Raw genomic sequence first — 25315 nt, 5'->3', positions numbered from 1 at the left:
TATGCTTTTGGCCTTGCAGTCTAAACCGGCTAAAGTCTGGTATCGCAGGCTCGAGCGAGTCTAGAAGCCATCCATCTCCATCATATCCTGGTCGAACTCGTCATCATCGTACTCAAAATTGTTGTCCTGCGCGGCAGGCTTTGGCCGTTGAGCTTCCTCCTCAAGCTCCTTGATCCTCTCTAGATCCATCTTCTCCTTATGTTCCATCAGATCCTTATATCCCCAGGTGCTGATGCCTTCCTGGTCTTTAGCCCGGAACGGTTGTGCCATTGTCCGAAGGAATCGCCTTGCGCTACTGACGGCCATGTCGGTGCTCAGATTGACGTCTGACTCTTGGAGGCCTTGGTTAATCCATTTGGGTAGCTGTGAGCGCTTCTTCTGGAATCGCCGGTCGGCAAGAACCATGATTCCATAGTCGTCCTTCCCACGCAAGACTCGACCCAGACACTGGGCAGCGTGTCGCATTGCATCAAAGGAGAGGAAGTCATTCTCCTTGATGCGGTATGTTTCTCTCAAGAACTGAAGACGAGCCTTGAGAATACGTGACTCGGTGTATTGGAATGGAACTCCAATGCATAGCACAGTACGACCATATTGATGGTCGAAATCGATACCCTCGGATACTTTTCCTCGGGCGACACAGAGTAAAACAGCTCCTCTGCCGTTACAGCACGCTGTGCGGTACGTCTCCAGGGCAAGCGATGTTTCCTGTGCGTCGGGCGTTTCCACCAGGATCAGTTTGTACTTCCAAACTTCATCAAGGATACCCATTCCTTGCCACATACTAATGATAGATTCCATATAAAGATAAGATGGAAAGAAGACAACCATCCCATCCGGCGTGATCTTGGCAAATTCAGTGAGTAGATTGCCGTAGTTTCGAACCACACTGGGTTCATTCCGCACCTGAAAGCTGGTTGAGACGGAAGCCTGGTCGCTGCCTCGAGTGACAATCATAGGCATGAAGGATCTCCGAGCGAGGGTCATGGCATAGGATTCTTGTATGACAGTTGAGAAATCCAGCATCTTCGGGTATATCTCCAGTGGGGAAATGGTACCAGACGTGATAATAACAGAGTAGAACCTATCAAAGACGGGCTTGATAGCGATGGCGGCGTCAAGACAAGTGAAGTGAAGAACCGGGTTAGGCACTTCAGCAGTATCGGACTCAAAGGGCTCAAGGATAAGGAGAAAGCCTTTCTCGTACGTTGCCACCAGCGTTGCAAAAGTTGCAACCTCCTGGAGAGGCTGGTAGTCCTCAATATTGGTGAGCTCAAGGGTCCTGACTAGCGATGTCAGACGTTCAGCGCAAAATCTCAAAGGCTTCTTCTCGATAAAAGTATGCTCTCGGAGATGGGCAAGGAACGAAGGCGGTGTTTCAGAAATGACCTGGCGCACTTTCATCCTCGTCTTCAGATACTCAATGAATCTCTTGAGGAAAGCAATAAAGTGTTCTGCCCTCCGAATGTTTCCTGGAACAGCCTCTTTAAGTAAATCTTCGGGAAGGGCTGCGGAACGGTTAGCACATTGCAACTAAGTAAGTAGATTTCTCTTTAGAACCTACCAGGATTTGCCATGAAGGCATCTTCTTGACGTGCCTCGTCAGCATCACGCAGTCCCTGAACTAGCTTCTCATACTCATTCTGTAGTTGTTGCTGGTCTGTATCCCGCATCTGTGAAATCTTGTTCTCTAGATTCTGAGCTCCTCTTGTGGCTTTACGCAGAGAGTCCTCTGTGATATCTGTGCTGAGAGATTCGATGCAAACGTTGTCAATGTTGTGAGCTTCATCAAAAACAACGATACAGTCTTTGGAAAAGTCCTTTGATACCCGTTCGGCGATTTTGGGGTCAAGCAGATAGTGGTAGGAGAATATGACTACGTTGCAGTATTGCATCTGAAGCAGAGAATAAGAATCACTAAAGCAGGGCCCATGGGGATTTGGGAAATACTCACCATTCGGCGTGCAGTAAAGTATGGGCACTGCTTATGCTCTTCACCGTATCGAATCATGTCATCGAAAGACCAGACGCCATTAGGAATCAGATTGTGAGGCTCGAGAAGGTCTAGGTTCTGTATCATTGGCTCAGGATGGAATAGGTGAGGAAAACTGAGGTTCTTTGAGACTTACGTCGTGATACACGCAGACGTCTACGTTTTCTCCACGTTCCTTTTTTTCCTTGACAAAACCGGCCGTGAGACTCCTGCAACGAGCATCAACAATGGCGCCACTCTTCTCACGCTTGACTGAAGGATGAAGACACAGGTTCTTTCGACTCGTCAAGCCCAGACCACGGAACTCTTCTTCATAACCGAGCTGCTCGGCTCGGTATTTCATGAGAGACTTCAACTCTACTAATGCCTTTTCAATTTCGGACATGGTACCTGTTAAGACATGAGTCAGCAATAGCAGGGTAAGGTCAAGAGTCACTCACGAGAGCAGTAGATCAGTTTGCGCCTTTCAGGCATGTATTGTTGGTACGCAACAATGAGAGACAGAAGTGACACGGTCTTGCCTGTGCCCGAAGGCATTTCCAGAACACAGTGCCCCCCTGCATCTAGTGTTTCTGGTGTGATGGGCGATCATGTCAGTAATCACGATGCATTTCAGCAATAGAAGGGGTAAGTACTTTTGAGATCACACATGTAACTTAATGCGCCTCACGGTTAGTCTATCATCCATTCGGACACCACAACGCCCAACAACTCACGCATATTGCTCTGAGAAAACCGAGTCAGCTGTGGCAAGTGAAACACGTGCTTATTAATGCCTACCTGGGTATATCCTGGGATAAGGGAATAACACAGGCAAGTCACTAGATGATGTGAGTAAAAGGGGTTTCCCGAGGCGAAAGGATGTCGTACTCGATATTGAACTTCATGACGACCCGATGGCTAACTACCGGGGCAAGCTCTCGGCGAATTATTGCAGGTGTAAGAGATGGGCAGCGACAAAGATGGCAGAGGGCGTAAGGCGTGAAGTGAACTTGTGTGTGATCAAAGCTGAGCGTCGCGAGGTCACGTGTCGGGGCGCTGATGTCACCGAGACAGCTTTCGGTGAGGACCCATTACACCGAAGGGTACCTCCACCCAAGGTGGAGGTGAAGGTGAGGCAAATCATCAAGCTACCAGTCCCCCTCAGGGGGGGGGAAAACACAGCCCTTGATGGGTTTGGCTTACACCAAAATTCGCTGGCGATCCACCGATTTGGGGTCCGTGTTTTATCCCCCCCCCCCCTAGCCAGTATCAGGGGAAACGAATTGAGTCACCTGTATCTCCATACTTTAGATGGTGTGACGCAGGTCACTGAAATGGCAATGCCCCGGGAATTAATATTGCTGGTATAGAAGAACTATGCATATTGACATCAGTCCGCTTAGGACATCCGAGAGCATAACAAATAAGCCATCCCCTCTCACATACTACCTAGGTAGACACACACGCAAGAAAGTGGCTAATCACTGAGGCTGAGTATAAAGACCTATCGAGATATTATAAACCTTCGTTATTTCTTGTCACAGGTTTATCAAGGCTCACTCCAAAGATTGGCTCGAGCAAAACAGGAGGTAACTACAGAGTGAATGAACTAGACTACAGTGCACATGACTTTCCGTGAGCGTCGTCTTCTGAAACAGCTCCTGAAACAGAATTGTTGATTGCTATAGGTAACTTATATCAGATGGTTATCTGCGATGAGATAACGAGGTTCGGAACATAAAAATCGCCACGGGACGATAGTGTGTGAGGGATCCAAGGCCTGGCGTAAATTTGTCATTTATTAGTGGCCTTATCGCTAGGTATGATTGACATTGAGTCGCAAGCCTCACCTGGTTTGATTCCTCTTCTGGTATCCTAGATGTATGAGACCGAATGCCGGTAGTTCGAGATTTCTGGATGCTAAGATGAATAAGGAGATTCTCTGGGGTCTTCGTGGGTTAGGGGTGGAGTCCGGAGAAGGGCGCTTGCCAGCCATGCTGATTTCTAGGATACCCTAGGTACCTCCCAGGATAAGCAAGGTCTAGTACTCCGTAGCTAAGTAGCTAGCTGACTTACTGCTGCTGATCGTGTGATGTGACTCTGGGAGTATGCATGTTGTGGGTTTATGATAGAGCAAGAGACTACGGATAGTTTATGACGCTTCTCGATGAATAAATTGTATTAATGGATAGTTGATCTATTTTGGACAAGTTCGTTCAGGTGTTTATTGTTGGCCAAGATGTGGACGCAAAGGAGGACTGTAAAATAGCAGTTGGAGGTCTGTTGCGAATGGGCGGCACGGGAAGCATTAAGTTTAAGGTGGTGGGGAGAGCAAGAGAGTGGAGTCCAGGGAGCTCTATCCTCCACTGCCCTCAGCGCAGGGCGCTAATGCACCGCGGCTTTGTCTTGGGTCTGGCCCGTGGTGTCCTCACTGAACTTCGCCTCAATACTGGCCTCACATTGGCATATGGTCGACGCTGCGAAGATCTCATGTTCTCGAGCGCATCTGATATCAGTAGATTCTCCATCTGCCTACTAATCTACTGTGTCTACTTAGGTAAGTTGGTCCCTAATCCTTGCGCATTTCATACAGCCTGATAACCTCAATCCTGCATCACTTTCACAGCCAATCATGCTGAGACTCTTGGTTGTTCAGCCCGTGCTTCTGGATCTAAGGTGCACTGTGACCAAAGCCTAGCGCGATGTGGGAGGCAGTTCCCCGCTTCTGGATGCAGCTCCCCACTGAATGCCGGTGCTGGTCTTGCTTGATTGGTCCGTGCCCCTAAACAACCTGTGGTCGTTCGGCCACTATCACAACATTGCAATCCGTGGATGGTTTGGGTTTGGATGTTCTCTCAGTCTCAAGTGATTCAGCAAACACCAGCCAGCCAGCCAGCCAGCCAGTCAATTCTCTTCGTCAATTACTGCAGACTGAGCTTGTTCTTGGTAAGTACTGTACCGAGATACAAGATAACTCGGGCATGCACGTGCGTGGTATAGGCTGAGGGAAACACTGTGCAGCGCGGTACCTACTGGGCAGCACACCTTCAAAAGGGACTACCTTACCCTTATCAGTATGTATACATACATACCTACATATCTTACTTAGCATTCGCCATCCATGTACTCACTCATTCAACCAACCGCGCTGCCAAATCACCCAACCAACAAAGCCAAAAAACAGTACCGAAACCAAATCACCACCACCCACCACCACCATTACGAAACCATCCTCTATCGACTACCTATCCATCCGATTGCCGGCCGTGGTCGTCCGTTCCCCTCTTCTCTACTCGACTCTCCTCCTCCTTCATCTTCTTGGTCATTGTATTCATCTTATCCTCGATGACATCGCTTAATATTTTCATGGTAGACTATTGACATCCCTCTCTGTGCCTCCCATTGTGTTTTTGCTCGCAACCGTCTCACTTCTTTCGCCTGCCGCTGTCGATCGACCATTTCGCTAAAAACAGTGTCGATTCCCAAAGCGTCATCGCCTCGCTTACTGCTTTGTTATCTACTGTCTGCCGTTGCGAGCTTCTTGGCGATTCAATCGATATATTCTTCCATTACCACTACCACTGCCCCTGCCATTGCGTCGCGGCGGCATCGACGATATTGTACGTTCGGGACCGAGTCTTTACTTGACCATTCATTCATAAGCACAAGTCCCCTTTCCCCAATCCAATTCTCTGGGATCTATCGACCCGCAATCTCCATCCCATCACTCTCATTCCATCCAGCGATCGCTGTGGCTTATTTCCTTGTGCTCTGTCTCATATCCTGAGCTCAGGCATGTGCAACGATTGCTCGCCGCCCGCCCATTTGCAATAACAAATCCGTATATGCCTTGTCTATACTTGCATCTGTTTCCAAGAGTCCGTTTGATTACTGTTTCCCCAAAGGTTTTGAGGCTGAGTCGAAGAGGAAATTGCATTTCTAGTCTGAAAACGGCCTCGAAATACTGTCTGACTGTCCGATCGAATTACTAGACACCCCATCTGGGCCATATTTTTGTATAACATACTGCTTTTGAACCCGCCCAGTCCCTAATTCGATTACGCCAGTCGGAACTGTTTCTTGCCATTACAAGCTGTCCAACATAAGCTACATATCTACCCCCCTTCGTTGATATGACTACCGTCGCCCTCGCTCGACCAATCCCGCCTCACCGTCCCTCGTCTACCATAACTCCGCCACTCTCTCTTGAATCTAGCTCTAGTTCTACTTCGCCATGCTCAATCCCCGTCCCCAATAAGCATCTTCCCATATGTCCTACTGGACCTGCTCGCCCAGACGAGCCTCATACTCCGCCGCCATCACCTCCGTCTCGAGACCAGCTGCAACAGACCTCTGCTTTATATCCGCTTGACGGCTTCAAAAGACTTGAGTCGAGCGAGCTTTCTATTTATGAGCTTGATGCATCAAATGTCGCCCAGGCCCTGGATGTTGCTTCACGACAACCGCTGCCTGACCCGGCTCTGGTTTTCCCATGGTTTCATGGTCTACACCCGCAGAACCATGTTCAACAGTCCTTCTTTGCTACTCGACGGCGGCCTCTTCGGCGCACCCCCTCTTGCCTGAGATCTGTCACTCTTGTCAAAGCTGACGGAGATCTAAATTGTGCGCGGCTGAAGGGGGCGGTTGCTCCGAATGAGATCGTTCAAGCAAACAAGCCCACCGAGTTTATTGATGCGGATCCTCGGGAGGGCTTTTCCGTGAGGAACTTCCAAATCCAGACAGTAAAAACTGCAGTCTTGTCTGACATAATCGTCTATGGTGGAGATTTGATCAAAACTCGTAAAGTCGCATGGGATATCGCGAGTGCACAGAAGCGGTGGCGCGAAAGAAATGAGGATCAGGGTGTTTGGATGCCCGAGTATCATACTTTTGTTTGCACAAGTCCATTCTCAGAATTCGAAGAAAATCACCCTGAAATAGTGGCCGTAGACGCCTCCAGCCACTTGACAGGCAATGTCCTTGATTTCTTCAACCAGGAGAGACGAGAGATGTGGGCCATGACGGAGGCATCCGAGTTTTCCAAGAATGTCTTCATGGGCCCTACGCCTGAGCAGGGAAGCCCTGAAGAGCAGAAGTATGACATTTTGATTGAGTGCAGCGACCTTGGTCGGCTGAACCCATTGGCTCTCCAGCTCATTGCTGAAAGCCCTGATGATGACAACAAGCAGCGGTTCTTTGATTTCCCATCATCCGGAAGTATTCTTCCACCGACCTGGTCACATTCCGAAGCAGACGGTATCCTTGAAACATGTAAATGGATCTACCATCTCGCCCATGGCTCGTATCCCGACCCTGAATCGGCATTGGGCACAGATGATCTGGACGCCGAGGGAGACTCGCCTATGCCCTCAGACCAGCAAACTATCTTTGACGTCAAGCCTCGCAAGATCTTACTCCATTGCGCTGATGGCTATACTGAGTCGACTATGTTGAGCATCGCCTATTTTAGCTACAGTACGGGACGGCCTGTTCCTGAAGCATGGCTTAAACTCCATACTGAAAAGAAGCGGAATTTCTTCGCTTATCCCACCGATGTCGCATTATTAACCTCAATCACACCACGACTGCTCCGGGAGTCTCCTGTTTGCAAAGGCCTGAGCCTGACTGACATCACTCGTTTGACCAGGGATGAGCCAAACTGGTTTGCTGCCCTGGATGGATCATTCCCAAGTCGAGTCTTGGATTACATGTACTTGGGTAATCTGGGCCATGCTAATAATCCAGATCTCCTACGGGCCCTTGGCATCACTCAGATCCTGAGTGTGGGCGAGACAGCCATGTGGCGAGAGGGAGACCTTGAGGACTGGGGCAAGGAGAATGTTTGCGTGGTTCAGGGTGTTCAAGACAATGGCATTGATCCATTGACCGAGGAATTTACTCGATGTCTCGAGTTTATTGGTAAGTCTTATGCCCCGGCAGAAGGCCATGGAACTTGCGGAAACTAATTGCGAGAAACAGATCGGGGCCGTCGAAATGGCACTGCAACATTGGTGCACTGCCGCGTGGGAGTTTCTCGCAGCGCTACTATCTGTATTGCCGAAGTGATGCGATCGAAGCAAATGTCTTTCCCTCATGCGTATTGCTATGTCAGAGCCCGACGCTTGAACGTAATTATTCAACCACATCTTCGATTTGCCTACGAACTTTTAAAGTATGAGGAGGCGCTCCAGCAGGACGGTGATCCAGACGCCGAAGTCAAACGAACCTTGGAGTGGGCAGAGATTGCACGGGAGATCGCACTCATGAACCGACCATATTCTCGATAAAGCTACATTGTTAGTGCATCCAGCAGCTTTCCAGCGTGTGTTTTGGTCGAGATTACCACACAGCTAGGGGAACCGTGTGAACCAACTCTTGAACTTTGTCTGTCGGTTCATTTCGCGCGTGCCTGGAGTGCTTTTGCGGAATAGTCAATACTGGACATACTGGTCTTTGATATACCGCGTTTTGGCATAAAAGAATGATTGGGGATTCGAAATGGGATCGGCGCTTGTTGGTCCTGGACAAAGATGGAGACCCTCAAAGGGTTGTTCTTTTTGGCGTTGCTTGGCCGCTGAGTTGCTTAGTTGCTTTATTTTCTGGCTTATACCTGGGTTTGTGTCTCAGTACTTGTTCGTTTTTGTTCACACCTGAAGTTCGGATTTACTGGATACAATGATGAACCACAATGGGTTATGATTGCGTTCGATTGCTTTGGATGAATGCATATCTGCTCCTTCTTTGCCTTCTACGTACATACGGCAGGATTTATGTGGAAAAGTTCATGGCTACCTCTAAATTGTAATCTTGAAACTGCCATTTCCAGTGACAGAATATTCTATACCAAATTATTCCGCTCCCCTTCCGCTCCCCTTCCGCCCCCCTTCCGCCCATTGCTAGTACCTTTCGACGACACCCGTGGACGATGTTTGGAAGTATAACAAACAAAAAAGGGTACTAACTAGAGAAAAGGATATCCCTCCGCAAAAGAGATTATTAGTGTTAAAAAGATTCCAGACCCGATGAACGCCGGTAGCAATGCTTCCGCTCCATTAATCAACCTCGCGCAGAACACAAGGCTGATCTGTTATTGTCGCATCAGTTTCCGTTGGCCTTTGTAGGGCTACGCTAGTTTCCATAACCTGAAACGTCGCTTTTGTCGTCACCCTCCAGGACACTTTGACCTCGACAATCAGTACATCTGTCTTTTCAGCATTGGAGGAGTACTTACGAGAATTGCCTGACCAGATAACCTTCTCCGCCGTGTTCCATGTCAATATTGTAAACGTAAAAGCCGCCATCGCTAGTGACAACCATTACTTGGGGACTGCTACTACTCATCGCTACAACGCTTCGTAAGGGACCTCCTGGAGCATCACGTAGAGCCCTTGAAGTCCCCGAAGGAACTGTAGATTTTGGTATCTTGATATAAGCGAAATCGCGTAGAGGTTCCCACATTTCTGTTACGGATTGAGGTAGGTAGGACCCCACGACACCAGCAACTCCTCGGCCCATTATTTGTGAAGAGCGACGAAGCATACTACTGAATGAGCCGCTCTGTCTTGTATGACCTGCGCTGTTGCTGCTACCTGCGCCATTTCCAGACGAAACGACATCAGAAGATTCGTTCTTGGGCGAGTCGCCTGCACTGGTGCCTGGGGATTCGGAGTCATCGAAGCTCCTTGCTCGAGACCAACGATCCTGCCGCTGTGAGCCCGGGGATTCAATGGGCGCCCCAGCCGGGGTATTGTTTCCTGGAGGGGCTCCGAGCCGGAAGATATGAACCGTATCTGAAGTCGAAGAGACACATAATAGCGTCGAGCTCAGATTAAATGACATGCTGTAGATAGTGGATGGGTAGGTTCCACGTCGAAATTGATATAGCTTTTGGCCCTTTGGTACCGAAAAGACACGAATGATAGTGCCTGTCTCGCTGGCTGTAGCGAGCAGAGTACCCTCATTATTGAGACAGATGCAGCATAACGGCGAGCGATGCGCCTCGATGACGTTCACAGCTTTCAGGGTAAGAGTATCGAAGACCAACACTTCGCCTGACGTAGGCGCAACAAAGGCCGAGTGAGGAGGTGCGTGAGCAGGGCGCCGGGCGTCGGGATCTTCTCGAGGCTTGGGCAAGGGATAGGCGATGTAACAATTCTCGGAGGAAGGTGAGAGGGCGCATATAGCAGAAGGATTCGGCGAAGTCGGGATCGTATGCAGGAGGCTCATGTTGCTGATATCGTAGAGGTATATTTCATCCTCAAGAACCACCGCCAGGCGCTTTCGGTTCAATCGGACAGCTAGGACGGCGGAGGGAAAGGTAAGTTCGCAAATGACAGATGCTCTCTAGTCCATTTGTGAGCAATGCAATCCCCTTTGACAAGCAGAGTTCCGGTACCTTAGTATTCTGAATTATGAGATGGCGAGGAGAAAGAATGAGAGCGACGAGGGAGGTCGAGAACAGCATCTCTATAATAGCAATGTTCCCATCGTCGCTGCTGAAGATTCGAGAGAAAGGATCGGTATGGTAGATGCGAAAGCCCTTGGAAGTACCTACGAAGAAGAAGCGCAGTTAGCTATAGCCACACGGTACCAGGGAAGGGAAGCGGCCATACCAACAGCAAGACAGCTGTGGTCTTGGTTGAAAGTGATGAAATTGAGGGTGGGAGTAGCCATGGCGTGTATCTATATGTCACAGAAACCCAGTCGCGACAAATACGATTGCGAGGAGTATTGTATGCGATTTCGGCAGGCAAGATAGGACCGAGCCTTTGCTTTGCGATATTGATTGTCCAGGCGCGAAGGGGGAAGCGATGCGACAGAGGCAGCCGGCGAACAATTGCAGGTCGGTCGGTACCTTGCAGCGTATGTTAATGCAGATTGCTCAACATGACACGAGTACGTGGTTCTCGAGGCTAGGTTTACAACTTTGGTTGAGATCAAGAGGTTGGGAATGACCGTCCGTGGAGCGCGCTGCAACAATCAAATGGATGGCGTCGGTGGGGGGGATGCCGTTCAGGTGACCGCAAACGACAATAGGCGAACAGTGATGAGTACGGGTGTAAGCGTGAGCTGCCTTGAGTGCTCAGATCGAAGCAGTCCAGGCCGATATGCAACGGGTAGTCTGAGCTCACGGTTTGATATGAATCAGTAGCAATGGTGTTGATAGAGGACAGTGAGACTGGGAGGAAGCTACTAACTTTGCTAGGTACCTAAGGTAAGGTAAGGTAAAGTACCTGTACGCAGAGGTACCGTGCGTCTATCCAATAGGTACTTCCCCCAAACCTTAACTTCCACTGTGGATGAAGAGACAAACTGGAGCTGGAAGAGGGGGAGCTTCACATGCACTAATTCCCTGAAAGGAACTGCACTACCAACCAGTCGCCAAAGAGTCAACAGGCAGGCACCTTGCTGGAAGCAGATCAAAACCACAGAATTAGGAACAGCAACCGTGATGGAGTGAGAGAAGCGCAATGATGTTCGTTTCTAGGAGCACAAAGCCAGTAGAAAGGATCAATTGGCGCCTGATGTATCTAAAAAAGAACAGCAAGACGGCCTTACCTAAGGGTTAAGATCACGATGCCAGGCAGCCCGGCCATCCTGATGCCTTTTTTGGCGTGTGACGTCGATTTTCCGCATGTCACACACCAATCGTTATCATGAAAGCGGTTCAACCGCTAAGCCAACCTGGTCAGCTACTACCATGCTGTTGACCTACTAAGTACTAGGGTAGGTGGGTGCCTTGGACGTTCCTCACCTAACGCTAGACCTAAAAGAATTACGACGGGCACAATTCACTAACCATTCTTTCTTTACATTGATTCTATCTATGGATTGAATGTCTTGACATTTGTATCCTTGGCATCTACCCATGTTCGGCAAATGATATTTTTGATACCGGATTAACAGTTAGGATCTTTTGCATTCATTGGGCGTTTGACTTCGTGTTGCTAGCATCGCCTCATCAACATGGCCAAAGGAAACCCCCCGTCCACGAAAATGACCAGGACTCAAGCTCTGGATGACCAGATAATGGGGGTACGTCTTTCACTTATCAACGCATCTCGAACCATTCATATGCTGAGCTGAAATTTGGACTTCTGTAGACAAATAGCAGTAGCATTGTTTCCAAGCGGAGCGTAGAAAGACTTTACTACCCAGATGAACTGCACTTTTTCCGTTACTTCGTGAACAAGTTCCAACGAAGAGCCCCTCTCATCAACCGTGGTTACTGGCTAAGGCTCAGAGCCATTGATGTGATCGTCCGCCAATTCGTCACCTCACCTCAGCCTGGGCGCAAGAAGGTGGTTATCAACCTGGGAGCAGGAAGGTGAGTCACCAACTATCCCACTTCCCCTCGAGATGTGTATGCTCAGACACATTCACAGCGATGTTCTTCCGTGGCAGTCGTACCATCGCTATGGTGACTCTTGCGAGAACACATTATTCATCGATGTCGACTACCCGGATCTCATGCTCAGGAAGCGGGCTATTGTTCTCGGAACACCGCAGCTACATGAGTTGCTGGGTGACAGTCCGGCCATCAGCGAAAATGTCACGGATCAGATACTCCTGCGCAGCGACAAGTATTGCCAGATTGGCTGTGATCTCAGGAAACTGGAGTCTCTTCGAAACTGCCTCGAGTCATTCTTGAACTTGTGTGAATGTTCTGTGCTGTTTGTTGCCGAAGTATCCATAACTTACATGGACACATTCTCGGCCGATGCTCTGGTTCAATGGGCTAGCTCTATTGGACAAGGTAAGAAATCTCAAAGTTGCTGTCGGAATGGTACAATTAAAACTGATCGAAAACAAGCCGAGTTCTGCCTTCTGGAACAGATTCTTCCCCACGGGCCTGACCACCCCTTTGCCAGCACAATGCTGAAGCATTTTAATAAACTCAATACATCCCTAAAATCGGTTGAAAAATACCCAACCGTAGAAAGCCAGCGCCGTCGATTTCAGGAACGGGGTTGGAGCAGCGTCGATGTCTGGGACCTTTGGGAGGCCTGGAATAGCGATTTGTTTCTTGACTCAACTGAAAGAGCTGCCCTTGACGACGTTGAACCTTTCGATGAATGGGAGGAGTTTGTCCTATTCTCAAGACACTATGTCGTGCTCCATGCCACGGCTTATCATAGAGATGAAAGAGGTGCGGGCCAATGTGGCCACGTTGGTGTTTCCAGCAAGTATGTCAAAGCAAATGTGACCTCATTAGGCTGGTTGGGGGCTCCCAAACGTCGATTTGGTGCGCCTCTGATAGCTTACAATCCAGAGGGATACAAATATCTTATTAACTCTCTGGGGATGGGTGTTAAAGCAAGACTCGACTCCTGTGATATCTATTCTCTTCAGCAGGACAGTATAGCTCTGGAGATGTCACCTGCTGGACCAACTGCAAGACTCTGTCACGCAACTGTCGACATTGGACATCTTGGCACTTTACTTATTGGAGGCCGTGCTTCTCCATCCAAAGCTCTCAATGACTGTTGGATCTTCAAGAAGGACTCCAACCGTTGGGAAAAGACCTTCGATCTCCCTGCACCATTGTTCCGGCACTGCGCTGTTCATTTACCAGGCTCATCTCTTGCACTTATTCTTGGTGGCAAGACAGGACCTTCCGAGATTTCACATGATTACTATGTGTTCCACCCTGTCAAAGGGTGGCTCAAGTGTTCGGTGACCGGCGCCAAACCCAGCTCTACTTTTGGAGCACTTGCCGTTGCTTCACCAAATCCCGGAAGCAAGCATGGCACCTTCCAGGGACTGATGGCTGGCGGAATGAGTAAATATGGTAAAATCAACGAGCAGGCTTATTTCTGGACTATCGATGTCTCGACCAATGTGGTATGTTGACTGTACACAAAAGACGGGCTGGCTGTTTGCCGACCTGAGGAGCACCAGGTTCAATTTACTGACGGAAAAATAGCCACACATTCACTTTGAAATAGTTACTGACTCGCATGGCTATGCAAGGTCACTTTCAGTCTTTGGTGCCCAAACAGCAGGCGTGGAGTCCTTGCACTTCGTATGCGGTGGCGTGGGACAGGATCCATCGTCACAAGGCCAATCTATGACTTGCATTTCGGTCAAAGATGGGCACTTGGAAGTATTCAATGTCGACTTGAGAAATGATGCCGGGCAATTGCCTTTCATGGTTGGCTCTGCGACTGTTTCTTCTGGCTCTGAGCTTGTTGTTTTGGGTGGAGGAGCGACCTGTTTCTCCATGGGAACATTCTGGGATGCCGGCGTCTACAGGATCGACCTCAAGGATCCTCTCACGGAAATGCCACATATCCAGGCGGCGAACTGTAGCCCAGCCTCAGTCAACTATCAGGATTCGCCTAAACTTGCACATCAAACAACCACCATTGATTGGCATCAGCCGACTCTCCAACCCTCGATCAAGTCGATTGCAAGAATCAAGCTACAATCGAAATTGGACTTTGAACAACTGATCGAGAACAGAAGGCCAGTCATCATTGAGAGCTTAGACCTGGGTGGCTGCGTGGATAAATGGAGCCCCGAATACATGGTCCAGCGCGTGGGCCAGACGAAAGAGGTTTGCCCCTGAGTTTGCCCCAAGCCTAGCCGCCTCTACTGATACGAGATACCAGGTTGTTGTACATGAATGTCAAAGTTCAACAGGCAAGATGGACTTCAATTCCAAGAACTTTCGTTATGTTACCGAACCATTCTCGGCGTTCATGGCCAAAGCTGCTAGAGGTGAAGCGGTGTATTTAAGAGCTCTCTCGGAAGCAAAGCCTACGGAGTTCCCAGCCAATCTTCAAGACGACTTCCCAACTCTTGCCGACGACTTTCAGTTGCCAAAAGAACTTAGTTTGATCAAGGATCGGATGTTCAGTTCCGTGCTGAGGATATCCGGTCGAGCAAAGATGTGGCTACATTACGATGTGAGTAAACGTGGAAATTATGAGCTGCCATGTTTAGCTAACCAGCCGAGGGCGTCAGGTCATGGCAAACGTCTATACTCAGATCCAAGGATCAAAGCGAATGATCCTCCTACCGCCAACGGACGTTAACAATCTGGCATTTGCGCCAGGTGCCTCAAGCTCAAGTCTTGATGTTTTGTCAGCCCTAGACAAGCAGGAGTTGGTGTCGACGACCAATCCGTACGAAGCTATTCTTAACCCGGGTGATCTCCTGTATATTCCAGCGATGTGGCTCCATACCGCTAGCCCAACCACCGATCTCAGCGTTGCGGTCAATGTCTTCTTTCGTGACCTGGACAGCGGTTATTCAACAGGCCGAGATGTGTATGGTAACCGGGATCTGGCAGCGTATGAGAAGGCACGGCAAGACATCAGCCGGATTGTAAAGAGCTTTGACCGTCTGCCATCTGAAATCCGCGATTTCTATCTAAAAAGACTCGCCGATGAGCTGCTTCACAAACAGCACTGATGAAGGAAACCGATGGACGGGCCCGAACGATCGGAGGCGGAAGGTGAGAAGACTCTGTAATTAAAGATCACGCACGTCCTGGGTCCCATGCGCTGCGTTTCACCCCAACAGCGAATCTATGAGGAACCTTACGGATACTCGGGCTTTCTTTAAGCTCGAGAGACCGCTGCGGGTGAACTCAACGTTTAACGTTAAGATGGATTTTAATCCAATGAGACGGATTGTCTTTGGCTAAATTCAATCGGCCAGTGGGGTTGACCTTTGATGGCTGAATGTACCGCGCACACACACACATGCACACCACCCACCAATTATTCTCTCCTATTACGAGGTTCGAGCACACTTAAAACATCATAATTACGCTTGAGTTTGCATATCACATTGCGTCTCTCGAATGGGAGTGTTTCTCTATGCTAGAGTGCTGCTTGCCCCTTGCAGAAGCGTCGGCTATTAGCCCCGAGGCCCGCCCAACACCTAGCTCGCCAGATGGAAGAGCTGAAGCAGATAGCTGATTCCCAGATCCACATTCAGCGTCCCCTTCGATCGTGCGCTTATCCGATGGATCTGGGATAGCTATAAGCGACGCTACGATCACTAACAAGCCTGAAGCCTCCCGGAGCCTGTAAAGAGACACAGGGGCTTTCCGGCTTGATCATCGCATATACATTTGACGTGAGTCGCATCAGTCTGGTGATGCCAGTATGTTTATGGGACGAGGAGACATGTGGAACGACAAAAGACCTTGGTTGAAGCATGCTAAAAATGCTTTGACTTTGTGGATCACACAACCTAGCGCCGCCGCTAAAGTGAGATATTCCCGGGCCCTCATTGTCGCCAGCTAGCTGACATCACGACAAAGCAAAACGCTGGTCACAGCGGGCCGGCCACATTATTACGTTGCGTTTAGACAATACACCAAACAGTTACTGTGCGGCCCAGGATATGGCGTCCCCCACAGTACATACTCATATGCGATAGCATGATGGTCAGCTTGCTACACTCGCGGCATGACAAGTCATTGAAACCCTTGAAGGTCTGAAGGGCTATCTCACGATTAGAGTTTACAAAAAGGGAGAGCAAGACAAGAGGTGGAAGGTTTCCCTTCCGGATAGCTTAACATGATCCAATAGACTGAATGGATGAGCGTTGGTGGCATTGCATTCCAGTCTGAAATCTGGGCTCTCAGACACTATCTCAAGTACGTACCGAGTACCGAGGACTCTCACGACTACCCCATGGCAACAACACATGTCCACTCCCGTCCGTGCTTAGAGTGAGACCGAGGCTTATAGTTGAAGCGGGCTGTGACGACGCGGCGGGAGAACCGAAACCAAAAAGCTTAACGTACGCAGAATAGATGGGGAGAGTTGAGCATCGTATTAGCACCACTGAGTTTTGAAGCGTGACGGCCATCGAGAGCATGAAGAAAACCTGGTCACCAAAGAAAACCCAACTGCATCATTGAGTTGGCTCCATACCTTGCTGTGAACACTGTCGGCAAAGCCAAAAACACATGCAACTTTCAAAGATAGACAGACAATGCCAATGCACACCAATCTCTAGATGGTCAAGGCCGGCCGACTCTTCCGCTCCCTCTCCGAAAGGTGTTCCAAGAGCGACCTTACGCAAGACAGACGCCATCAAATTAATTACCGTGTTGTGCTGTGTTGTGCTATAACTGCTATCAGTTGAGCTTGTTCTCAATTTCGGCAACATGGCAACAGACAGTGACACAAACATAACATGTTGGCTTATCAATTCCGCAAGCCAGTGGCTTGCGGATCAAGACTCGAATGGATTCTGCAACACGATACAACCGGGATCCGTAGCGAATGAGACCAATGATGAGAGGGAAAGCAAAAACAAACAGCGGGTGAGATCTGACCACCTAGTCTAGGAATCCCAGCTTGCGATATCCGTACCCAAGTATCAGGATCTTGGATCGACGTTGTGTCGCTAATAAAGTTTAACAACAAACGAGCTCAGACCACGCACACAGACACATACTATGTACATACAGTAATCCAGGAGGAGGCCATTTATCCCTGCCGCTTCAGATCTCCATCTCATTACCATTTGCAATTTCCCGGCAACATGGTAAAGCCGGATTCTCTTGGCTGCTTGGCTTCAGCACAGGTTCCCGTGAGTCTGGCTTAGAGGGAAACACTTGTGCCTTGGCCAGCATTTCATTGTTTGTTGGGTGGGTGGACAACGCTCAAAGAATGGAAGCAGAGATGCAAGATAAGCGACAGATCTGCTTGCTCAATCGCCCTTTGGCTTGGTCTGGATGACCTGGATCTTTTCTTCTTTTACCCATGCCTGTGCCCTTGCCGTTGCCCTTGCCGTTGATGCTCATCAATGCAGCTGATGCTAGCTGGATGTGAACAAATAGCGGCATGAGCTCTTTTTTTTTTTTTACTTACTTTGCCAAGCCTGCAACTTCAAGTCCCGAATGCTCCGGCCTCGACGAATCGCAAGGCGTGAAAGTCTAGGGTTGAGGTATTGTGAGACACCTGGTTACGGTATGTCTTGCTGTGTTCCCCGCTCTCCCTGCAGGTCTGTTCCAAATCATCTTGGGGTCTTAGCACACCCCCTGCACTCAGCTCTCCATCCCCTTGCTTGCTTTTCCCTAGCAGGAAGGCAGACAGGGGAGAAAGAGCATGATCGGCTATCCAGCACTGGTCCCAAGAACCTGGTAAAATGATCTGAATATCTGTTGGTAGCAAGTGTCGATGTCTTTTCCAGATCCAGAATCGTCATGGATGTTGGCTACAGTATAGTGCAGAACCTACTTGGTACATTGCTCCGTCTTGTAGAACCGAGAAGACGGCATTCAGACCAACTTCATGCTATCGCCTCTTGTCCAACCCTTTGTCATCCCTAAGGAAGCAACTCGATCACGCTAGCAGGTTGGTGAGATATTGTGACAGCCTCCGGCACTAATCTCCAGAACTTAATGCCCGTTGTACGAAATTCGGGAACCATGGCTTGTCTTAGCGCCGTCATCTTAATGAAGCAGGGAAGCCATCAAGCCACAGCTGGGCGGCCACCATGCTCCATTGGTCCAAGACTCGGGGCCCTCAAAAGAGATCGCACTTACTAGCTAGCACCTTTGGCTCTTGTTGAGCGCCAAGCATCTCATTGTCCACGTCTTTTCTCTTTGTGGCAACCAGAATGCAGGCTTCTCCCTTGTGTTGGATCCAGAAACCCCAGCTGCTGAGTGGACGACCAGCTCGCGTCAAGTCCTTAATGCCTATCCGTAGTGGCTAGGCCAATATGGCAAACTCCACCAGAAACAGCCATCGGGTCTTCCTCGTCCTCGCTACCTGACATGCGGGTGTCAGTTAAGAACATCTGTTGTCCCAGATGGCTTTGCTGTCTTGTCTGAAACCTTTGCTATCCTCAAATACGGCGGCAGCAACTTGTCGTTGCTCTTCCACGTACCTGCAACCATGTCTACAGAAGAGTTGCTGCAGCGGTATCAAGGTCATATCGTGCCTCAGAGCTACAATGCTGGGTTCGTTGCCCTGAGTTATGTCGTCAGCCTGGTCGGCGCTGGTTCAACCCTCGAGCTCATCAATCGAAGAACCGGTTTAAGGGGTCTGTTCAATCAGTATGTCTCTACCTTGATAACAAAATTCCCAGATTACTCCACACAAGGGTCCTGACCAAAACAGCCTCCTGCTCATGAGCTCAGCAGTTACGATGGGTGGAGTATCTATTTGGTGTATGGTAAGTCAGGTTGCGTCTTATTTCAAATACCTGGTTAGACTTATTGTATCTTTGTTTCTGTAGCACTTCATCGGAAACAGAGCCATTGATCTTGCCGATGGTCAGCCGGAATTGCAGGTTGCCTATTCAAGCGGCTTCACTGCTATATCTTTCTTCGTCCCCATAATAGTTCTTCTCGCTGCCTTCATGGCTGTTGGCACCAACAACGTCGTTTCATGGTGGAGGCTTGTCGCAGGTGGTGTACTCTGCGGGACTGCAGTCTGCGGGATGCACTACCTTGGTAACGCTTCTATCAACAACTATACATGCGTGTACCAGCCGTCATACGTCATCGGATCGGCTATCATCGCCATTGTTGCAAGTAATGTGGCATTGGCCATGTTTTTCGTATTTCGGGCGATGTGGGCGAATGTATGGTGGAAGCGAGTCATCTCAGCCGTTGTCCTCGCCGGGGCTGTGTCTGGGATGCATTGGTGCGCTTCTGTGGGCACTCGTTATCGACTGAAGAGGATCAAGCCCAACGGCAATGAGCCATCGAGGACAGGGACCGTTGTTGTTGTCATTTGTTTGGTAAGCACATGGACGCCCAAGTCTCTTGTAATACTAAGAACAAGGAGTGTTAACACAGAAAAGTCATTAGGAGCCTGCTTCATCATTGCCACTTCGGCTATTCTTCGAGCTAGGAACATGAGAAGGTCCGCCCTTCGTGCCCAGCAGATCACTCTTGCAGCAGCGGTCTTCGATAAAGGAGGAAGAATTCTCGTTGACCCCGATGGATACATCCCAAGCACCGTGGTGACTGATTCCTTCCTGGAAAAGGTGAGACTATACTCCGGCCAGGTTATCGCAAATGATGCTGAACATAGCAGAATGCCAAGGAGGGTTTTAATACCGGTCACCCGCTGTTCCATTGGATGTACCAAGCATCAAGAAACTGGAATATGATAAGGAGCCTTGTTGGGGGAATGAGACAACATTTGTCACAACTTCCACATTCCCGCACTCATAAAGATGGACGACGAGGCATCCAGCTTGTGAGTGAACATGGCGAGACTATCGACAGCTATGACATGATATTCCGAGAGCTTTTTTGTCTCGCCGCAGCTGCTCTTGCTGATAGACTTCGTGAGGACTTGGCATCCATTGGAGTTTTGTGGGATCAAATCCTGCCGACGGGTGCCAACGGTAGACGGCCTCGGCCCCAACTGCGCAAGCAGTCAAATGCCGGGGCAGGATTGGAAGGCAGTGAAGCTAAAGAGGAGGTCCAGAACAGCCTGGATGTTACGGAGAAGGGCCTACATATGGAAAACAACGATTATGGGCGTGGATCTCTGATGTTCCTTGTCCGCCGTTCCGAGTCGGTTCGCGATACTGAGCGGCTGATATCCACTGGATATCGGTTTGCCGAGTTGCACCAAGTCAGCGATCTCATCAAATCCAGTATGCAGATCAAAACCCATGACTTTGAGACAAAACTGAGGGAGATGGCTACATATACAAGTGAACACAATCACATCCGCCGGGGAACTCACCTGGGCTTCTTTGCTGTCCGAGCTCGTGTCAGTTCTGGCTTCGAAGTCTTGGTGAGGAAAGGCGCACGCCATTTACTCCCATCGATACCCTTCCCTTTTGAGAATCTTGAGGACTGGCAAATGCACTACCTCAGGAGGTTCGAGAACGTGCCCGTATCCAAGATCGTTGAGAAGTGCAAGGAAGACTCTCAACGGAGTGATCGAGAGGCCGAGTTCGCTGGGCAGATTGCAGATACCATCAAAGCGCTCCGCGAATCGACACAAGAGCCCTTGCTCGAGGATGCGATTCTCACATCAACAGCATTCCGCATACCTTGTCGTGGGGATGAGAAGCGATTGGAGGCAACCATGATAGCTGTGAGACTGGTGATTCCGATTCATTCGGTATTATCAAGCCCCAACTGCGAGTTTGTGCCCCTCAGCTTTTTCAGAATGCGTCAAGTATCGACCCAGTCCTATCAGGAGTTTACTCGAGGGCTACACCAGGAGTTTGGCCACATCACGAAGACCGCGAGGCGCCATGAGGGCTCCCAGGATACGATCAGTCCCTCCTTGTCTAGTCGGTGGCCGTTCGGGCGATCAGAGACGACTCGAAGTTCGCGAACTAGAGGAAAGTCGCTCTCAAGAATATCTGGGCACGTTGTATCGTCAAATGACTCGGGGAGTTCCAGCTCGACCATCAACCTTTGCTCGCCAGGGACTAACGCACGAACGCAGTCAATCGACTCAGGGGAAGGATCGAGCACATACGTTCCGCGACAGGAGCCACTGCAAGCCATCCCATCATATGGCGGCATCATGGTGTTTCAAGAGATTACTGTAGATGTACAAGAAGGAGGTGAGACGGCTGCCAGGAAGCCAAGCCACGGTTCTGAGGCCGACACAATAACAATTGAGAGAACAATATCCAAACCGTCAGCTGCAGCAGGTATCGAGCTGCAGTCGATGGGGCATTTCGGCGCCAACGATATTGGCACTCAGTTATCCAACGATATCGAGGCTGGTAAAGGGGGGCACAGCTATGTTACGTGTTTTGTTGATATCCTGTTTGCGAAGACGGTAGAGAGTCGCTAGGGAAGGGAGAGGCTGGACTGGGTCGACGGATGGATCTTGTTTACAATGTATGCGTGTATATCCACCGCATTGTGTGTTTCCTTTGTTTGTTTCTAACAAAGTGCTGGACAGCGAGGTTTGGTGTTTGCTCCTTGAGGAGTGGGTGGCGTTTGGTTTTTCGATCGATAGATGGTCAGACAGACAGACAGATATATAAGATATTGCTATAAAATAGGGCAAGAGAAATATAGTTAATATTCTTACTTTATAATTAAGGCTTTAAAATTAAAATTAGAAGTTAATTACTTATTACAGTTATTAATTATTAGTAGAGAAGCTTATTTAAGTAAGGTACCTACTATATAAGGTAGGTACTAACTTGGGTAGGTGCCTCAGGTAAGGGTAGGTACTGTATCTGATCTTGATTAGCTTTGATACGTACTAAAAGGTAGGTAAACCTTACCTACAGGTACGGTTCATCGCGCTTACCCCAAACCCAACTCCAAACCCCAGGGCAGACTCAAGGAGAAGGGGAGAACCCAAACCTAACAGGAGACGCCTTGTCTTCCAATGGTTGTCTTGACTTGACATGTGCCAACACGTTCCGTCATATGGAGGTTTACCTCCACTGACTCTCTCCCTGTCCCCCTCCCGCCCTCCCTCCCTCCCCTTCCCTCCTCTCTGTTCTCTCTTGTAGTTGCGGGTGTACCGTATTCAGTCTTCCGATATCGTCATTGCAGTGCGACCGAGACATCGTCCCCATCAATGTTGCATACCTACCTAACCTAGTTACCTGTTCATTCTTACAGACTCACAACTTCGCATATAGTTCCTGTCCAAATACCACACCGCTTCTTTATCGCTATATCGCACCAAGTCTCTGAATAGACTATCGCTGACGCTTGAACCATTGCTACAAATGCCGGCCTTCGCAGGTGTGCCAAGAGGACTCATTCATCGGTTTTGGCTACCAGGCGTCGCCACTACATCTGCGGCTGTTCTCGTCTATAGCTACCGTCCCCGTGATTTCACTGGCCATACATCACCCGCAGTTCCGCCTCCAACCTTTGGTGCTGATGGCACTTTCAAGCTTCCTCGATTTCCTCGCGTCAGAACGCGCGAAGAGCAACTAGACCAACTCCGAGGGAGCTCACGGCCTCAATTCCAGCAATATGACATACTTGTCATTGGGGGTGGTGCCACTGGTGCCGGTGTCGCTCTCGACGCTGCTACTCGTGGCCTCAAAGTCGCTGTCGTCGAACGTGACGATTTCAGCAGCGGCACGAGCAGTAAGAGTACCAAGCTGGTTCATGGAGGTGTCCGCTATCTCGAGAAAGCCGTCTGGAACTTGGATTATAACCAGTACTTGCTCGTCAAGGAGGCTCTGAAGGAGCGCAAGTACTTCCTACAGACGGCTCCCCATTATGCTGCCCCTCGATAAGTGGTGGAAAGCTCCCTATTACTGGGCCGGCACTAAGTTCTATGACTTTCTTGCCGGCAGTGAAGGCATTGAGGGGTCTTACTTTCTGACTCGAAGTAAGGCACTTGAGGCCTTCCCTATGCTTAAACCTACAGATCTGGTCGGTGCTCTCGTATACTACGACGGTGCACATAACGATTCGCGCATGAATGTTTCTATCGCAATGACCGCCGCCCTCTATGGCGCAACTGTTGTCAACCATGCTGAGGTCACAGGACTCGTAAAGAATAGCGACGGAAACCTTTGCGGCGCCATAGTCAAGGATCTCGTTTCCTTAAAGGATGGTCGACCAGCCGAGCCCATAACCGTCCGCGCAAAGGGTGTTATCAACTGTACGGGGCCTTTTACTGACTCTGTTCGAAAAATGGACGATCCAGGCTGCAAGGAAATTGTCGCCCCAGCATCTGGGGTTCATGTCATTCTCCCTGGTTATTTCAGTCCGGGAAAAATGGGATTGATCGATCCGTCGACGTCTGACGGCCGGGTCATCTTCTTCCTCCCATGGCAAGGCAACACTATCGCAGGCACCACCGATTCCCCTTCGACCATCACATCAAATCCTCTACCCGACGAGAAGTCTATCGAGTGGATCCTGAGCGAAGTCAGCCGCTACCTATCCCCAGAGATAAATGTTCGCAGAGGTGATGTCCTCGCTGCCTGGTCCGGCATTCGCCCGCTCGTCAAGGACCCCAAAGCCAAGAACACCGAGTCCCTTGTTCGAAATCATCTGATTGATATCTCCGCTTCTGGATTGTTGACTTGTGCAGGCGGGAAATGGACAACCTATAGGCAAATGGCAGAGGAGTGCGTAGACTTTGCCATTCAAGAATTTCGTCTTGAGCCCAGGCCTGTCACAGATGCGCCTCGTGTCAGCGGTACCGATCTAATTGACGATGGGGCAATATTGGATGGCAAATGTCAGACGCACAAGGTTCGTTTGGTTGGTGCTCACGGCTTTAGCCCAACACTATTCATCCCTGTTATCCAGCACTTTGGGGTTGAGACTGAGGTCGCCAAACACTTGACCGAGTCCTATGGTGATCGTGCTTGGACTGTTGCCTCGCTTTGCAAGCTGACTGACAAGCGCTTCCCCGCCCGCGGTGAACGCATCTCCCAGCTCTATCCATTTGTTGATGGCGAGATTCGATATGCTATTCGACACGAGTACGCCCAGACGGCCGTTGATGTTCTCGCTCGACGCATGCGACTGGCCTTTCTCAATGCGCAGGCCGCCCTCGAAGCCCTACCCAGGGTGATAGACATCATGGCTGAAGAGCTGAAGTGGAGCCGCCAACGAAAGGATCTCGAATGGAAAGAATGTGCGTACTATGACCAATTTCCCACCCCATCTGTGTCTGTCTCTGCCATGACTAGGTTACCGCACTCACACAAACCTTTAGCTGTTGCCTACTTAGAGTCTATGGGTTTACCGAAGCCCATGCTTACTGTGACACGTAAGCAAGTTGAGCAAGGAAAGCTTGACTTTGCCAGCTCGCTGGAATGGCAGATGTATTCACGCCACGATAAGCTGACCGACTAATGCTGGATCACCATCCAAAGAATTGTATGGCATGGTCCTGGGGGGCAGCTCAGTGGATAGCAAAATTTTGCAATGCCGACTGGGGGGATACCCCCAAGAACAAGAACAACTTGAAGGCCATCTATCGAGTTTTCCATACGGAGTACAAGGCTGTCGATCGTGGAAGCTTGTTTCTGCCAGCTTCAGCTGACAATAGCTTCCACAGTGGAGTATCATAAAAGGTATGTCCTAGGATAAAGTGAAAACCCTGGCCATTAGTGAGTTCCCTTTCTGTTAGTCAAGCTTTCAATATATTAAAGGACTATTGATCCAGCCAGATCTGTGTGCTTGACCTGTACAAGCAAAGTTGAATACCTCTTCCTCCAGTCAAAGATTGCGTTTTGCTTTTAGCATGATGATTAGCCTCACATTCCAGACCTTCACAATCCGAAACTTTACTACCGTCCCGGGCTTGCTGGACTGGACTTGACGTGATTGTAACATTCTCGCTACTGATGGCATTGGGTCATTCCTGGGGTCATACTGAAGTCTGTTTCTTCTCATATTTGTTAGCCACGCAACAGTCAAGACAATGAGGGTTTGGT

The 25315-nt window shown here is 49.6% G+C and overlaps 6 protein-coding genes across 6 annotated transcripts; 4 read left to right on the top strand and 2 right to left on the bottom strand.

The window, feature by feature from the left end:
* Window positions 1-60: 60 nt before the first annotated feature.
* Window positions 61-2880, bottom strand: FPRO_13080 (putative excision repair protein rhp3; the record flags this gene model as incomplete). Its single annotated transcript, XM_031223666.1, has 9 exons — window positions 61-1508; window positions 1565-1895; window positions 1955-2071; window positions 2130-2383; window positions 2434-2556; window positions 2629-2648; window positions 2710-2719; window positions 2774-2814; window positions 2864-2880. 9 exons carry the CDS (start codon window positions 2878-2880, stop codon window positions 61-63), a joined length of 2361 nt encoding a protein of 786 aa, XP_031089003.1.
* A 3228-nt stretch (window positions 2881-6108) lies between these two features.
* On the top strand, window positions 6109-8262 carry FPRO_13079 (uncharacterized protein; the record flags this gene model as incomplete). Its single annotated transcript, XM_031223665.1, has 2 exons — window positions 6109-7894; window positions 7955-8262. The coding sequence occupies 2 exons, from the start codon at window positions 6109-6111 to the stop codon at window positions 8260-8262; spliced, it is 2094 nt and encodes a 697-aa protein (XP_031089002.1).
* An 841-nt stretch (window positions 8263-9103) lies between these two features.
* On the bottom strand, window positions 9104-10648 carry FPRO_13078 (putative Autophagy-related protein 18; the record flags this gene model as incomplete). Its single annotated transcript, XM_031223664.1, has 4 exons — window positions 9104-9152; window positions 9207-10318; window positions 10371-10525; window positions 10588-10648. 4 exons carry the CDS (start codon window positions 10646-10648, stop codon window positions 9104-9106), a joined length of 1377 nt encoding a protein of 458 aa, XP_031089001.1.
* Window positions 10649-11941: 1293 nt separating this feature from the next.
* FPRO_13077 (putative Leucine carboxyl methyltransferase 2) lies at window positions 11942-15394 on the top strand (the record flags this gene model as incomplete). Its single annotated transcript, XM_031223663.1, has 7 exons — window positions 11942-12010; window positions 12079-12302; window positions 12361-12731; window positions 12789-13819; window positions 13902-14534; window positions 14590-14886; window positions 14945-15394. The coding sequence occupies 7 exons, from the start codon at window positions 11942-11944 to the stop codon at window positions 15392-15394; spliced, it is 3075 nt and encodes a 1024-aa protein (XP_031089000.1).
* A 3452-nt stretch (window positions 15395-18846) lies between these two features.
* Window positions 18847-21732, top strand: FPRO_13076 (uncharacterized protein; the record flags this gene model as incomplete). The annotated part of the gene is made up of 5 exons (XM_031223662.1): window positions 18847-19007; window positions 19072-19126; window positions 19190-19696; window positions 19760-19945; window positions 19996-21732. The coding sequence occupies 5 exons, from the start codon at window positions 18847-18849 to the stop codon at window positions 21730-21732; spliced, it is 2646 nt and encodes an 881-aa protein (XP_031088999.1).
* An 898-nt stretch (window positions 21733-22630) lies between these two features.
* FPRO_13075 (uncharacterized protein) lies at window positions 22631-24731 on the top strand (the record flags this gene model as incomplete). The annotated part of the gene is made up of 3 exons (XM_031223661.1): window positions 22631-23109; window positions 23213-24510; window positions 24592-24731. The coding sequence occupies 3 exons, from the start codon at window positions 22631-22633 to the stop codon at window positions 24729-24731; spliced, it is 1917 nt and encodes a 638-aa protein (XP_031088998.1).
* Window positions 24732-25315: the final 584 nt, after the last annotated feature.

This window comes from Fusarium proliferatum (assembly GCF_900067095.1).
Source record: "Fusarium proliferatum ET1 genome assembly, contig: FPRO_scaffold013, whole genome shotgun sequence".
NCBI classification, from domain to species: domain Eukaryota; kingdom Fungi; phylum Ascomycota; class Sordariomycetes; order Hypocreales; family Nectriaceae; genus Fusarium; species Fusarium proliferatum.
The sequence above is the reverse complement of the archived record's forward strand: the minus strand, read 5'-3'. Positions and strand labels throughout refer to the sequence as shown.